Raw genomic sequence first — 15,761 nt, 5'->3', positions numbered from 1 at the left:
GCTTTGGGGAAAAAAATAGAGGCCACTTACAATGATTAATTTCTTTTGATTTGACCAAATTGAAAACCTGGAATATAGTCAAAAGGAAGATGGATGATCACAAGCCATCAAACCAAGCTGAACTGCTTGAATTTTTGCACCAGGGATAAAAGCATAAAGTTATCCAAAAGCAGTGTGTAAGACTGGTGGAGGAAAACATGACAAGATGCATGAACAAAACTGTGATTGAAAACCAGGGTTATTCCATCAAATATTGATTTCTGAACTCTTAAAACTTTATGAATCTTTGTATTATTTGAGGTCTCAAAGTTCTGCATCTGTTTAGTTATTTCAGCCATTTCTCATTTTCTGCAAATAAATACTTTATATGACAATATTTTAACTTGGAATTTGGGAGAAATGTTGTCCGTCGTTTATAGAATAAAACAACAATGTTCATTTTACTCAAACATAAACCTATAAATAGCAAAATCAGAGAAACTGATTCAGATTCATTTAATTTACTTCAGAGCTATATATTGTCAGCTCTGACCCCATTTCTAGAACAGTGATAAAATATAGTGTGTTGCAGTGTACCTTTAACCTTAGTATTATTTACAGAGGTCATGTGACTTTGTTTTCACAATAAGAAACAATAGGCTGGTCAATTAATTTAACTAATACAGTTACTGTATAAAGGCATAAATATTCAGAACTGGGCTCTTATGGGTTAAGCTGAGCTAAAGCTGCAGAGAATATGTGCTGACATTTTGCATAAGGCTGTAGCTGTTCTGTTTACATGATATGCATAAATGAGTCTCATTAGAAAATTCCTTTGTCACCATTACTGAGGTCCAGAATACAAATGACACCGCTGACTATTTTAAAGCCTCTCAGGGCTGAGGTAAGAATCTGCAAGAATTCACAGCAAACCATAAACATCCCTGATTCCACACAAAGGTTTCAAAACTTATTTTCATTCATTACTGTGTAGGAAGAAATATAGATACTAGGGTTTAAAATAATTCTGTTGAAGCATCAATTTAAGCTTTTTAATCTTTAAGTAAAAGTGTAAAACGACTGGATTTAAAACTACTTCAAAGTATAAAAGTAAAATTAATGTTAGAGGGGAAAAACTAAGCCATTAAGTACAAAAGCTTAGGCCACACCCACAGAGTCCAACAGTGCTCTATAGTGGATGAAATGCAAACATTTTATTACTTTAGTTTGAGTGTCTGTTAATTGAGAAAGAAATTAAGAGAGCACTTCAGTTTCTGAATCATTTTCTCTGATTTTGCTATTTATAGGTTTATCTTTGAGTAAAATTAATATTGTTGTTTTATTCTGTAAACTACATACAACATTACTTCCAAATTCCAGATATAAATATTGTCCTTTAGAGCATTTATTTGCAGAAAATGAGAAATGGCTAAAAAAAAAAAAAAAAAAAAAAAAAGGACAGAGCTTTCAGACCTCAAACAATGCAAAGAAAACAAATTCATATTTATAACGTTTTAAGAGTTTAGAAATCAATATTTGGTGGAATAATCCTGGTTTTAAATCACAGTTTTCATCCATCTTGGCATTATGTTCTCCTCCACCAATCTTACACACTGCTTTTGGATAACTTTATGCTGATTTACTCCTGGTGCAAAAATTCAAGCAGTTCAGTTTGGTGGTTTGATGGCTTGTGATCATCCATCTTCCTCTTGATTATATTCTAGAGGTTTTCAATTTGGTAAAATCAAAGAAACTCAACATTTTTAAGTGGTCTCTTATTTTTTTTTTCCAGAGCTGTATATCTTATACTAATCATAATAAAGATCGGATCAGGCTGTCTTAAGAAACTAGAGAACTAATACAGAGCTCTGCTGTCCTCTGGTGTCTACAGCCTGTATTACACAATAAAACCCTATTAATAAGACATTCAAAGCTATCAACGGCATTAAAAACCCAGACTAAACCCACTGTCTCATACTGGCCCCTTTCTTTAGTATTCAAATGTGATTTTCTGAGCAAAACCAGCACTATAACAGAGTCAGTTTATGGAGAACCTCTCCGCTTCATATGTCCTCTGTTAAATTAGTTGGAGGAGATTATTAGGGCTTTTAAGTGGGTTGTAGGTGGAGAGAGGTTGTATGATGGTACCCAGTCAGGGCACTTTCAATGTAGTCCAAATATCAACAATATATCATTAAAAAGTTACTTTAGTTCAGTAAATCAGTTAAAAATGTTAAACTCGTATATTATATAGATGTATCAAACACAGAGTGATCTATTTTAAGCGTTTTTTATTTTATTGTTTATGATTTTTGGCTTACAGCCAATAAAAACCCAAAAATCAGTATCTCAGAAAAAAATTGGAATATGGAGATGGGGGTTTCATTTACCAGCAGGATTTTTTGCACACTGCCCACACTGCCAAAAGTACTAATTGGTCTTATATAAAATTACAATTTTTAAAGACACTGATTCTTGTTTTTCATTGGCTGTGAACCAATCATCAACAATAAAAGAAAGACACACCTAAAATAGATCACTCTGTATGTAATACATCTATATAATATTCTACGAGTTTCACATTTTGAACTGAATTACTGAAATAAAGTAACTTTTCCTTGATATTTTTTTTTATTTTTTGAGACGCACTTAGTAGAAGGGTGTTTATCACAACCCGCCAGATGGTGGCAGTAAAGGAAAAAAGCCCATCATAAGTTGCCAACAGGAGAGCAACACATGGGTGAGTTTCAGCTCAGAGATCAAGTGCCCTCCATACTTGCCCTAGTTATAATTTACTTAATTTCTTCTTTTTCTTCTTTTTACCTATAAATTGTTATTTACACATGGTAAAGTACAACACATTGATACAACATGACTGATCATCTCAGGTGTATATTAGCTAAAAAAGGGTCCTATTATCTAGGGACTGTATGTAGAAAAGTAAAGTAAATAGGGAACATCAAACTATGAATTGGATAGACCCCAACCTCCCTTAGCAACGGTTGTGGACTGACCAATCAGAAACAAGACTCCGGGACATTCAACACAGCTAGAGAGCGTCCTGTGTGTTTTGTATTTGAGTTATTACTATTTTTAATAAACTGGACGCCGGTTATAATGGTGGTTGATGGTCCGGTGTGGAGGCGGGTCCAGTCTTTTACCGGTCCCATCCCTCGGGCCAGGCACGGGCACCGGGCGGCGGCTATCCGGGAGCTGATCGTGGTGTTCGGGGGTGGAAATGAAGGAATAGCGGAGGAGCTGCATGTTTATAACACAGGTGGGAGCGGCGGTACTGCTGTTTATTCAGTGTACAGCTAGTTAGTTAACTAGGTTAACTAGTAAAAGTGAGGCCGGGGTGTTCTGTCGAGTTGTGCTACCCCTCGATATGTGCTTCTTTACGGCACTGCGCATGCGCCGACCAACATATTTTGTATGTTTTCATGATAATTCCTTGAGTTTTCATTGGGAACAATAAACAACCTGCTTGAATGTTTAAAATGGTTAAGAACAGTTAAAAATAGCAATAGAAAGTTCAAAAATTGTAATAAACTAGAATACTATAAAAAATACGATTTCTAATCACTTATGTTAACTTAAATGACCATAACTGTTTAACCTTACCTGATACAGTGACTTAGTCTATCCACATATCCTACTTAGGCTTCTGCTGGGAGTATTTTCTAATTTGGTTTCTAACATGATGCTTTTTTTTTTTTTTTTTTAACTTTTTAAAAACAAAATAAATACTACTAGGGTAGCGCGGTTTGACAAGGTAGCACAATTTGACAGGACACCGGTCAAAGTGGGTTCAGCAGTGCACTTCATTATTATTAACTCGCTTTTTGTAGCTAGAATATTTTTAATTGAATGTTATAGCCTATGCTTTTCTCAGTAATTCAGAAATAAATGATGGTTAGGATATGTCTATAGAACACCACCAGTGAAGTACAATTGAGAGGTAGGTGTTCGTTTGGAACAGTACTGTTTACACTAATGTTATGTTAAATCCACCCCAGGGTTTTGTTTAAACTGCCTGGGTGGATTTTTACTTTCTGGACCTGGACTACCCACCTCTGTGTGTTTACATAGGTTTACATAGGATCTCCGGTGAATTTTGTATTTTACATAGACTCTAAGACTCGGTCAGTGGCTGAACTGCACTTAGCAGAGCATTATTACACATGTGGTAAAGTAACATATAACACTGCAAAGACTGTTATTAGTGCAAAAATGTCTTTATTTTAAAATGTTTCTAACTGTTGTCTGACTCGCTGGTGTCGCAGTGCTGTTAGCCAATCAAAAGCCATATGTTTGCGTGGATGAATCCTGGACAGTGGTACTATTTATTCTCTACCTAGAGAAAAAAATATATATCTGTATCTTTATGTTTTTTAACAGACTTTAATTCTTTCTCTTTAAGTTTCCAAGCAGTGGTTTCTGCCTGCGGTTAGAGGGGATATTCCCCCCGGCTGTGCTGCTCATGGTTTCGTCTGCGAGGGCACACGGATCCTGGTGTTTGGAGGAATGGTGGAGTTTGGCAAATACACTAGCAGTCTGTATGAGCTGCAGGTGAGAACCCTGATGTTTCTTCAGTCCCTACACTAATGCAATGTTCTCAAAAACACATGTACAATAATGATGAACTTTAATTAGGCTTGATAGATTCCATAAAGATAGATAGAGGCAATAAAAAATTACAAACAATGAAATTATTAAATTAAATAATAAAATTTAAAGTGCCACCAATCTTTCAAGTTAAGCGAATGTGTAAATATATAACCCTAAAAACAGCAGCCATTGCCCCAGCATTTAGTTGCAGAATATTAATTAACATACATTGTTTATCACAAAAAGTGTACTGGTGATAGCTCTTACCTGGACTTTTATTATGAAATTTAACAGTGTGCAACCAAAGAAAGAAACGCAGTTTGGACTATTTTGTGTAGTATGTTGCAGATTATAGTTTTATTATAATAAACATTATGGTTAACATTATGTTATTGAATCATTGCAGCCCTCATACAGCACACTAATCAAATGTTTAAGACCAAAAAAAGTATATTTTTTTGGGGTGATGCTCAAACCTAAAAACAGGTCAGTCCCCACTTCCACATTTTAACATTGTTGATGTCATTCTTTAGCAGGTACAGGTATTACGTTCAACCTTGTAATTTATCTAAATGTTTAACAATGTCAAATGTTCTTGTCCTGAACTTTTTTGCTATTTGATTTTTCAGGCCAGTCGTTGGCTGTGGAAGAAGCTGAAGCCCCGCTCGCCAAGGAATGCCCCGCCCCCCTGTCCTCGCCTCGGACACAGCTTTACTCTTCATGGTAACAAGTGCTACTTATTTGGTGGACTGGCCAACGACAGTGAGGACCCGAATGGCAATGTTCCCCGGTGAGCATGCAGTTGCGTACTTGCTGTCAGTAGAGCTTAGATTCTCTGCCCGAGCCGGACCCGAACTCTCAGTGCACACTCCACTTGTCCGTATTACGCACTTAACTTACAGCGCAGTGCAGTTCTGTGCAGCCTTATTACTGTTTGTTTTGTGTGTTTTTGCACATTGGTTTTAAGCTCAATAAAAAAAAAAGTTTGTTTAGAAATTATTTTTTTATTCTTAAACCATGTTAAATTATATTAGATTAGAGGAAAGTCATTCTGACATCATTCTTGTAGCCTAATTTACTGACGATTAGGTCTGTGGATCATTGTTCGCATTGTTCAGGTTTTAATCTTTTGGAGATCAGTTCTTATTAAAAAAAAAATCTTAAATTATAGGTCTATACTTCTTCAGTGTTGCAATGTTAATTAACATAATTCTGAACAGATTTAGCTCATTCAAACATCCTAAAAATGTGTTTTAAAAGCTTAGTTTTAACGCTCTACTTACTTAAAAAAAAGGTCGTGTTTAATTCGGGCTCAAAATGTGGAGTTTATGGGGTGGCTCGGGCTCGGGCCGGGTCGGGCTGGATATTTTGGGCCTGATCTAAGCTCTTGCTGCCAGACTTGTGCATTTAAGGTTATTTGTAGAATCTGCAGTCATTATATTTGGTCTGAGTGATTAGGACACATTCTTATTTGTTTTTGGCACTCTGCAGGTACCTAGATGATTTTTATGAGCTGGAACTGCAGGCACAGTCAGGAGTGAAAGGCTGGAGTGTCCCTGAAACAAGAGGCAGGGGTCCCTCTGCCAGGGAGTCCCACACATGTGTGGCGTATGGGGGAAAGGGTGGGGGCTCTCCAAAGCTTTACATTTTTGGTGGCATGTGTGGGAAAAGACTCTCAGATCTGTGGCAGCTGGATATTGGTAAGCATTTGTAGATTTGAGAAGTTATTAGTTTTTAGATGTTTTAGCTTCAATGTGAGATTCTGCATGTGCAGGAAGAATTTCTTAACAACAGTGTGAACCAAAGTACTTGTATATAGTATTAATATACAAGCTGAACCAGTTAGGTATGTCTCCAGTCTAGCTCATTATATAACTTAATAAGTCTTTAATAAAATTGTATTTCAGAAACCATGACCTGGTCGATACCTCAAGCTACAGGACCATGTCCACTACCCAGGAGCCTGCACTCTGCAAATGTGATTGGAAACCAGTAATGAAAACCTATTCTCTTTTCTCACTGCATGCAATGATGTTTAGGGAAATATTTATTTAATAGTGCATACTTGGGTTTTTATTTTTATGATTTAATACATTGTAAATGGTAAAAGTTATCCAAAAGCAGTGTGTAAGACTGGTGGAGGAGAACATGATGCATGAAAACTGTGATTAAAAACTAGGGTTATTCCACCAAATATTAATTTCTGAACTATTAAAACTTTATGAATATGAACTTGTTTTCAGGTCTGAAGGTTTATAGAATAAAACAAGAATGTTCATTTTATTTAAACATAAACCTATAAATAGCAAAATCAGAGAAATTGATTCAGAAACTGAAGTGATCTCCTAATTTTCTCCAGAGCTGTATATCACTGAACAGGTTGTTTTTTCTGTGTGTAGGATGTATGTGTTTGGTGGCTGGGTTCCTGCTGAGGAGAGCGAGACTTCAGGAGTAGAGTGGATGTGTACGAACTCGTTGTCCGTGCTGAACCTGGGTGTGTACCTAAAACAATTCTTCTAATGATATATAAAAAAGTATGTAGTTATCAATGTTGGCATAAGATAAGGGGAATTCACATTACAGCATTTTAAAAAAGTAGTGTGAAGTGGACAAATGTATAAAGTGAGCTAAAATATTGATATGAGGACCATCATTTTAATGGTGCATTTATTCCAGGGTTCATACGATCATGAAAAACCTGGAAAAGTCATGGAATTTGAAAATTGCAATATCTAGGCCTGGATAAGTTTTGGAAAAAGAAAAATACCCAGTGAGTTATGGTAATTTCCAAGTCATGGAAATTTGCTGTCTACAAATGTGTGTTTCCGTTTATCAACTGTACTCAAGAGTTAATTCAGTAATGTAGCCCTGCTCAATGGAGTTTTTTGGTTTTATTGTTCATGTCTACTTTAATTTAAAGATCATATGGCCGTGAAAACATGGAAAAGCCATGAGAAAGTTGTGGAAATGTATTGGTTAAAACATGTATGAACCCTGTTATTTATATTGGGGAGAATGGCATCTCTGACCCATTTACACCATAAACATAAAGATAATTATTAATACATAACCGTTGATGGGGATGTACTAGTCTAATAATGTTCATGTTATTTAGTTGCTTTATCGAGCTTTTTATCAAGAAATTATCATTTCAGGCTTATGCTCCGACACACTTAGGTTATAGAATTGACTTTATTCTCACCTAGAAAAGTGAATAACTAGCCAAGACTCCAATAAACAAACATTACTCAACCCGAAACATTATTAATTACTCATTATCAGAACTTCGGTGAGGCCGAAAGTGGGATAAAAAAATATTTTTATTACTTAAATATTTAAATGTGTTATATTTTCTCACCTCATTTAAGATAAAATGGCGTGGCGTAATCTGAATCCTGAGAGACGACAGCAGCAGCAGCAGCACTCGGGCACCGCTGTGCAGTCAGACGGAGAAGAGGAGGGCAGTAGAAACTGGCCGAAAGCTCGCGCCGGTCACTGTGCTGCAACCATCGGCACACGGCTGTATATCTGGAGCGGGCGGGACGGCTACAGGAAGAGCTGGAGCTATCAAGTCTGCTGCAAAGACCTGTGGTATCTGGAAACAGGTGAAATTTCAGAATCTGAAGAGTATGTCTGTGCTATAATTTAATTCTGTGCTGATTTAATGTCTGGTTAGTATGAACACTAATTAAGCAAGGTAACCTATCGAACCATTTGCTACTTTGCTTTACTTCATTTTCCTTCAAACTGTTGAGGAGGGAGGAGAAGGAGTGGAGGGGAGAAACGACAGGATTTAGGCTTCTGCTCATGAATATTCATACATGCAAACATATCGCCTCTGATTGGCTACAACAGCACTACAAGGCAGTGAAATGGACAAGAGTTAGAAACATTTTAAAATAAAGACATTTTTACACTAATCACAGTCTTTGCAATGTTGTATGTTACTTTACAACATGTGTAATAATGCCCTGCTAAGTGCAGTTCAGCCACTGATCTAGTCTGAAGAGTGTCTGTAAAACACAAAATCAACCGGAGATTCTATTTAAACAAATGTGAACACACAGAGATGGGTAGCCCAGGTCCAGAAAGTCGTGGCAGAGCCACCCAGGCGGTTGGAACAAATCCTGAAGTGGATTTTTACTTTAAACTAGTGTAAACAGAAATGTTCTAAAAAATACTAATTCACAGGTTGACGTAGACATGAGTGCTTTTACTGATAGGCTTGTTTTTCTGAGTATTTTCTTTTAATAGCTACTGCAGACAATGGAGGTTGAGGAAGAGTTTTATATGCAGCATCATCATATACAACTTAGAGAGACCTACTGTATTTTACAAAGTATTTTACAAGAAAACGTTTATTTTAGATAAATAGAAATAGTGTTAAATAGCCCACTAAATAGCAGGATTGATTATGGATCATTACAGATATTTTACTTTAAAAGTACCAAGTAGTCATGCAATGAGAGGAAAAGATGCATCAAGATCCATCAAAATCATTTTAAAATCACATTGCAGACCTCTAAATTGCAATAAATTCCCACCCCTACTTTTTCCATTGACCGTGGTAGTAAATATTTTTTTACATATATTTTATATATATATATAATTGACTTGGCTCTTCTTCTTTACAGAAAAACCATCCACCCCATCTGCAGTGTTCCTGGTCAAGTCCACTATCAGTATGCTGCATGTAGCTTGGCGCCCCATACCTACAGCTGAGTGCTACTTACTACAGTTACAGCCTGTCACTCCATCTCTAGCCCCTCCCACCAGTACCTGCAGTTCACCTGCCCTGCCAGCTTCATCAGCCGGTGATGCTGTGGAGCAGCATCCGTCTCTATCTGTCCAGACAAGTATGTATGAATGTTAATGAACTGCTCATTAGAAGATTATAAAGACTATAACATCTCTGCAACAGTCAGCTTTATGATCAAAGTTATGATGAGCAGGATTAAATATGATGAAATATGTTTGTTAACAGCTGACTACAGGCTGATTATACAATACTCAGCTAACAGAAATATGTCTTTACTTTCAGCTCGAGACATAGATGGATGTGGTGGAAAGGAGAGCATATCATTGCAGGTAAGTGCTTCACATTAAGTTGAATGATTTATTAAAACAATAATGATAGTGTGAAATACCCCAAATCCTAAAACATAAATAAATAAGGACCCTTTTGAATTTTTATTTAATTTGTGATTGTTCTCTTGTGTAATTAATTTATGTTATGAACGAGTGCTTTGAGTTCTAATCGCCTGTAGTGTCTACAATAAAAATGCATATTTCTGAGAAAGCTTCTGTAACCCTGCAGGAGAAGCCTGTGTCAGAAAAGGAACGAAACAAAGGAAACATCAATCCTAGTAAGACACGCTTTTCTCTTTTTCAATAAATGTATAAACTAATTAGTCATAGGACATACATCCTAGCTAAATCATGGACAAAACAAAATAGATTTATTTAATGTTATTTAAATATTATTTAATAAATAAGCTATTATGTGGTTGTGCAACATTCAGCCTGTCTGGGGCAATTTAATTTGTGTGAATAAGCTTTAGTAATATTATATTGGAATTAAAATATATCCCTAATTTGAAAAGATTAGAGTGCACAGATACTTCCAAGCTGATTTACTGCCACGTCAGAAAGTATAAGAGAGAGATTTTGAAAGAGATATTGAGGTGATGATACACATTGACACTTATGCTGCTTTTAATGTAATTTTTTCAATCCACAGAACAAGACAATCTACCCATCCCTTCTCAACAGGTGATTTTTTTCTACTACAACTTTAGTGGTCTATTGCTGTGTGTGCAGAAATGAATACAATACCATAAATGTGTGTGAGGCACTGGAAGCAGAGCAAAAAACATTAATGCTGGTACATGAAAATGTTTATTAATTTAGTGAACTAGTTCATTACCAGTCTAGAATTTGGAGCGTGCCAATGTCTACATCTATTTTAAATTTTCTATTAGATGACAGATTTTTTTTATACATTATTCGAAATAATTATTAGGTGTTCTAAAAGTATTTAAGTTTTGATATTAACCCTAGTTGTAATTCTTTAATTACACAGACTGACAGACTGTCGTTTGCATTGCAGGTTGAGAGTTTTGAGGAATCTGCCTGGCATGATGTGGGCATATTTAAAACACTTTTTTCAGAAGTGACGCAATACTACCTACCATCTGATGGAGATGGGATCACTCCTTCTCTCTCCAGACGAATCTCCAGCGATGGCGAGGTTAGACTGGTTCACGTATGCTCTGATATAGAGTACTGTGCTAAAGTTTTAGGCACCTAAGCAAATTACACTAATCCATTTATCTCAGCAATACGAGTGATTTTGCTTGAAAACATATGATTTAAACAAATGCAAATAAACCTCAATACAGTAAAAAGTAACAAGATTTTCTCATTTTTACTAAGTATGTTATATCCTGTGAGTCAAGCTGAAGAACAAAGTGTAGAGATTCCAGATTTCTCCTGGATGCTCCTCAGCCAGCATGTGTATAACGATATGTTCAATTCCATCAGCAGCTCACCTGATTTACCAAATTTACCAATTTACCAAACCAGGTGTTGATTAGTATGATGAGAACTAAAAATAACTTTATTAAATTCAGATTTAAAGGAGAGATTAGGAGATGTTAAAGCTGTAAAAACTCTGCTTTTTGTAAAATTGCTGTTTGTATTTATTGTAATGCTTTAATATGTTTTACTGAGCTAATAAACACTTAAAACACAGATAGCAGATAGAAAGCTTTTCCTTTACTTAAAATTCCCACAGGTGCCTAAAACATTTGCACAGTACTGTACATATGCATGCATTTGATGCTAGTGTACCATTATCAGCATTACATAAAACGCTGAGTCTTATATTATATTATTTTCAGGAATGTAAAGCTATTATGGTGCTACTTTTATAACACTTTGATCTCTGCTCTCTGTCTCTGGCTGTAGTGGAAGATGCCTGGGCCTCACAGTTTTAAAGAGCGGGAGAAGCAGGAGCTAGCTTCAGGAATTTGCTACCGCTTTAGGGTGGCGGGTCTGAACAGCCGAGGTCAGGGAGACTTCAGTCCAGTTAGTGAATTTAAAACCTGCCAGCCTGGTTTCCCTGGAGCGCCCTCTGCTGTGAAAATCACCAAGGTACACCACCTTTTAGTTCTCTTATATACAGGAAAATACATTCATTTGATCATTGAATGTTTTTAAATGATTAAACCTAGTTATCCAGAACAATAACTCAAAAAACTGCACTAAAGAATGCATTATAAATTGAATAGAGGTAACTTTTTTTTACTTATTATAAAAATGTCAGCTTGGTTGTAAGGATTTCTGAATTAGAATTAATTTGCTGAGTGTAAAAGGGCGTTTTCACACCTCTAGTTGGTTTCTATGATTTGGATCAGTTGATGAGTCTGTTTGGATTGTTTTTCCCTCTGTTTGGTTAGGATTCTCACAGGCATGAACCTAAACGCACCAAAATGCAAATCAATAAACCACGCAAGCACATCGTCTCCTCTGATTGGACAGAGCTGTCTGTCTCAAGAAAATATAGTAAGCAGTTATAGCGGAAGTTGGAGTCAAACTTTAGCCTTGTAAAAAAGGAGGTATACTTAAGAGCACCAAAAGTATGTTGAATTAGGTGAAGAATACTAAAAGTAAATTTTCTATTTAATATGCTTTATAAAAATACATATTAAATATACTTAAAATGCATTTTAGTGTTTTTTTTTCATTGTCAGTAAGGTGTACACAATATGTGCATCAATATGCAAAATAGTACATTTATTTAATAGTACATTTACATTATTAAAAATAATGTTTAAAAGACTAATACTAATGCTTTTATGGTGTATTAAAATATAGCTTAATTGCAATTGAAATATACTACAAGTATAAGTTGCCATTAGTTCCAAAATAGTAAATTCAGTATGTATTAATATTTATGATAACGTTTGTATTTGTCCATGTTATGTATACTTTTAAACAGTATACTTTAATGCACTTTTCTTTTACAAGGGTGTGGCCTAATTAATTAATAACCTTACTGAAAACAGTGTTACTGGTTCCAAATTAATTGTGTGTAAACGCCTTTAAGTTGACAGCCCTAATTAAAAAGCTATATATTTTAATTACTTTCATAAGCAAACCACATATACTTAATCTAATTATATACTTGATGTTCTTTCGGATTTTTGATTTTGATCTTTCTATAAGATATCGTCTGAAGTTATTTGTTTTTTAGGCTTCTGACTCGGTACACATCACCTGGGAATCACCAACTTCTCCCTCAGGCAAGATTCAGGAGTATTCCATGTATCTGGCGGTGAGGAAGTGTCGGGGCGGGGGTGTAGAGAAGCCAGAAGAGCTGACCTTTATTCGTATTTACCGCGGCATCAAGACCTCCTGTATCGTCAGTGCAGCACATCTAGCCAACGCTCACATCGACTGCACGGCTCGGCCTGCGGTCGTCTTCCGCATCGCTGCCAAGAACGAGCAGGGCTACGGCCCGGCAACGCAGATCCGCTGGTTACAAGGTGCGTGTGGGAGTGAGAGTCTGTATCTGGAGTTACTGTTTGATGTATTTTTTTTTCTTGATTTTTTTTTTTGCTTGGTGACTAAGAAAACTGTTTTACAGACTGTTATTTTTTTATAATTAGTGGATTTACATGCACACAATAGTTCAATAATCAATAACTATGGGTAATCAAATAAGGGGGGGAACTCAGGGTTTAAATAAGTAAAATGAACATTGTTTTATTCTATAAACTACGGACAACATTTCTCCCAAATTCCATTCTCCCAAATGAGAAATGGCTGAAATAACAAAAAGGATTTTAGACCTCAAATAATGCAAAGAAAACAAGTTCATGTAAAGTTCATAAAGTTTTAAGAGTTCAAAAATCAATATTTGGTGGAATAACCCTGATTTTTAATCACAGTTTTCATGCATCTTGGCATCATGTTCTCCTCCACCAGTCTTACACACTGCTTTTGGATAACTTTATGCTCTTAACTCCTGGTGCAAAAAATCAAGCAATTCAGCTTAGTTTGATCTTCCTCTTGATTATATTCAGAGGTTTTTAATTTGGTAAAATCAAGGACACTTGATTTTAAAGTTCTCTTTAGCTTAAGTGGTCTCATATATTTTTCAGAGCGGTATATTTCAAGTGTAAATCTGACCTATCTGACAGGTTTCTATAAACTGCTGCAAATACAGAGGCAATCATCTGTTCTATCAGTTCCTGGATGCATCCAGCAACAGACTTAGAAAATGGAAAGGAATCAGAGTAACTGTATACATGTGCTAAAAAATCTGTTTACTGAACTAAAGTCCAATTATCAGATTCATTCTATTCAATCTAAGAAATCTGTTTACATGAGCAGTTGAATAATCAGATTTATTTAACTGCAGAAATCTGATTATGTAAACACAATAGCTAATGAAATTGTATGTCACAATGCTTTTATGATGGAAACAGAAGAGCATAATAATATTGACTTATTTTAGAGATAACTGTAGGGTTTTTTTTGCTTTACAGATATAAGTAAACCAGTGAAGTCCTCAACATCTCAATCAGACTTCAGTTCTACAAGTATCGAGGCTGGCGTCACTAATAGGTAAACTGTCTTTGCTCAAATGTGGCTGTAATTAATAGAGTTTCTGACTATGTTCAGGCTATGTTCACATTACCAGGCTGAAGTGACTCAAATCAGATTTTTTTGCACAGTGTAACTCAGATCAGATTTTTTCATGGAAAAAATCTGATCTGAGTTACACTGTGCAATAAAATCCGATTTGAGTCACTTTCATATGTGGTCTTAAATCAGATATGTATCCGATCCATGGACATGCGACATGAATGTGAACGCTCAAATCGGAATTAATCTTTTTTTTTCTTGCTTTTACGCATTAGCATTAGCGCTACGTGCTTCTTTCTCGTACCCATACATCTCTTGGTGCAGCTGTGCAGCTATAGCTGCAAAAACAGCAAAAGCAAACCACCTGGCCTTTTTTCTCCTCCTCGACCTGAGCATGAACTTCAGACCAGCTGTTTACTGTTTCTCCACTCCAGCAAAAGATGCTCCACATATGAGCTGCTAACAAACTCATCCATTTCCCTTTATAAAGCTACGAGTCTCTCGTCTCTCTAATTTGAGCGTTTTTGTTGTTGTTGGTGAAGAAGGAGACGTTTATACACGTATCAGTGTGCAGCATGTGAGGCGGCGTTTCAGGGACAGATTCATTCACATTACACACAGATACAGATCACTTACATTTGTGAATGTGAACCGTCAAGATAGCCAAATCTGATCTGAGCAAAAAATCTGATTTGAGCAATGTGGATTATAATGTGAACGTAGCCAATGGCATACAGGGATTCTGAAGCTAATTTGTGTTCTGTTTCTTTCTTTCTTTCAGCTTGTAAAAGATGCAGAGGAGCTTTTCTCAATCAGCTGTGATGAAGATGTTCATATTTGGAGTCGCAGCATCTTATTTTTTTAAGCTATCATACAAGCAATACATTTTATACTTAACGTGTTTCCTTTAATTGTAACTGCTGTATATGTAGTTTCTCTAACTTATTTTTTTTATTGAGTTTTATTGTACATAGCATTATGCAATTTTAATAAGTGCCCCCCCCCTTTTCTTGCTAATTAAAATAGGAAAGGGAGTCATTAACACTGTTCTCAACCTCATTCACCACCTTCTTGTAGCAATGAATATAAATCACCCTTAAAGTGCCTTACTGTGAACTACAGCTATTTAGTCCTCTATAGTGAATTTGTGTGAGGGTGTGAGATGTTTTCACAGCTATATTGTTAAGGGCATGTTAACAATAAGTGAAATACATTGCCACACATGCTTAATGGCTTAGTACTTAAAGTGTAATTTAGAATTTAGACTTTTAGTTTAGTGCAGTCACAAACTCAAAATGAAAACCCTCAAGTGACAGTATACCTTTCCAAACACATGCACTGCCTTTTTGATGTTTAGTTGATTAACAGAAACACATGATTTTAGAAATTTGGACACTTGAGCCAATGTGTGTCCTGTGTTGTCCAGGGTTCATATATTTTTTAACCAATAAATTTCCAAGATTTTTTCATGACTTTCCATGACTTCAGGGCAAATTTACAAAATATGATTTTTAAACAGT

The 15,761-nt window shown here is 35.9% G+C and overlaps 1 protein-coding gene across 2 annotated transcripts; it reads left to right on the top strand.

The window, feature by feature from the left end:
• Positions 1 to 2,977: 2,977 nt before the first annotated feature.
• hcfc2 (host cell factor C2) lies at positions 2,978 to 15,708 on the top strand. 2 transcript variants are annotated; one of them, XM_007233590.4, is made up of 16 exons: positions 2,981 to 3,256; positions 4,400 to 4,548; positions 5,217 to 5,377; positions 6,079 to 6,287; positions 6,495 to 6,579; positions 6,987 to 7,081; positions 7,956 to 8,192; positions 9,222 to 9,443; positions 9,629 to 9,675; positions 9,905 to 9,953; positions 10,328 to 10,359; positions 10,697 to 10,837; positions 11,557 to 11,742; positions 12,845 to 13,136; positions 14,142 to 14,220; positions 15,023 to 15,708. In XM_007233590.4, exons 1-16 carry the CDS (start codon positions 3,097 to 3,099, stop codon positions 15,027 to 15,029), a joined length of 2,151 nt encoding a protein of 716 aa, XP_007233652.1. In that variant the 5' UTR covers positions 2,981 to 3,096; the 3' UTR covers positions 15,030 to 15,708. The 2 variants fall into 2 exon arrangements, with proteins under 2 accessions (XP_022527547.2, XP_007233652.1); XM_022671826.2 differs by lacking the exons at positions 14,142 to 14,220; positions 15,023 to 15,708 and adding an exon at positions 12,048 to 12,153 and having other exon boundaries at positions 2,978 to 3,256; positions 12,845 to 12,947.
• Positions 15,709 to 15,761: the final 53 nt, after the last annotated feature.

The sequence above is a fragment of the Astyanax mexicanus genome, chromosome 2 (genome assembly GCF_023375975.1).
Source record: "Astyanax mexicanus isolate ESR-SI-001 chromosome 2, AstMex3_surface, whole genome shotgun sequence".
Lineage (NCBI taxonomy): Eukaryota > Metazoa > Chordata > Actinopteri > Characiformes > Acestrorhamphidae > Astyanax > Astyanax mexicanus.
The sequence above is the reverse complement of the archived record's forward strand: the minus strand, read 5'-3'. Positions and strand labels throughout refer to the sequence as shown.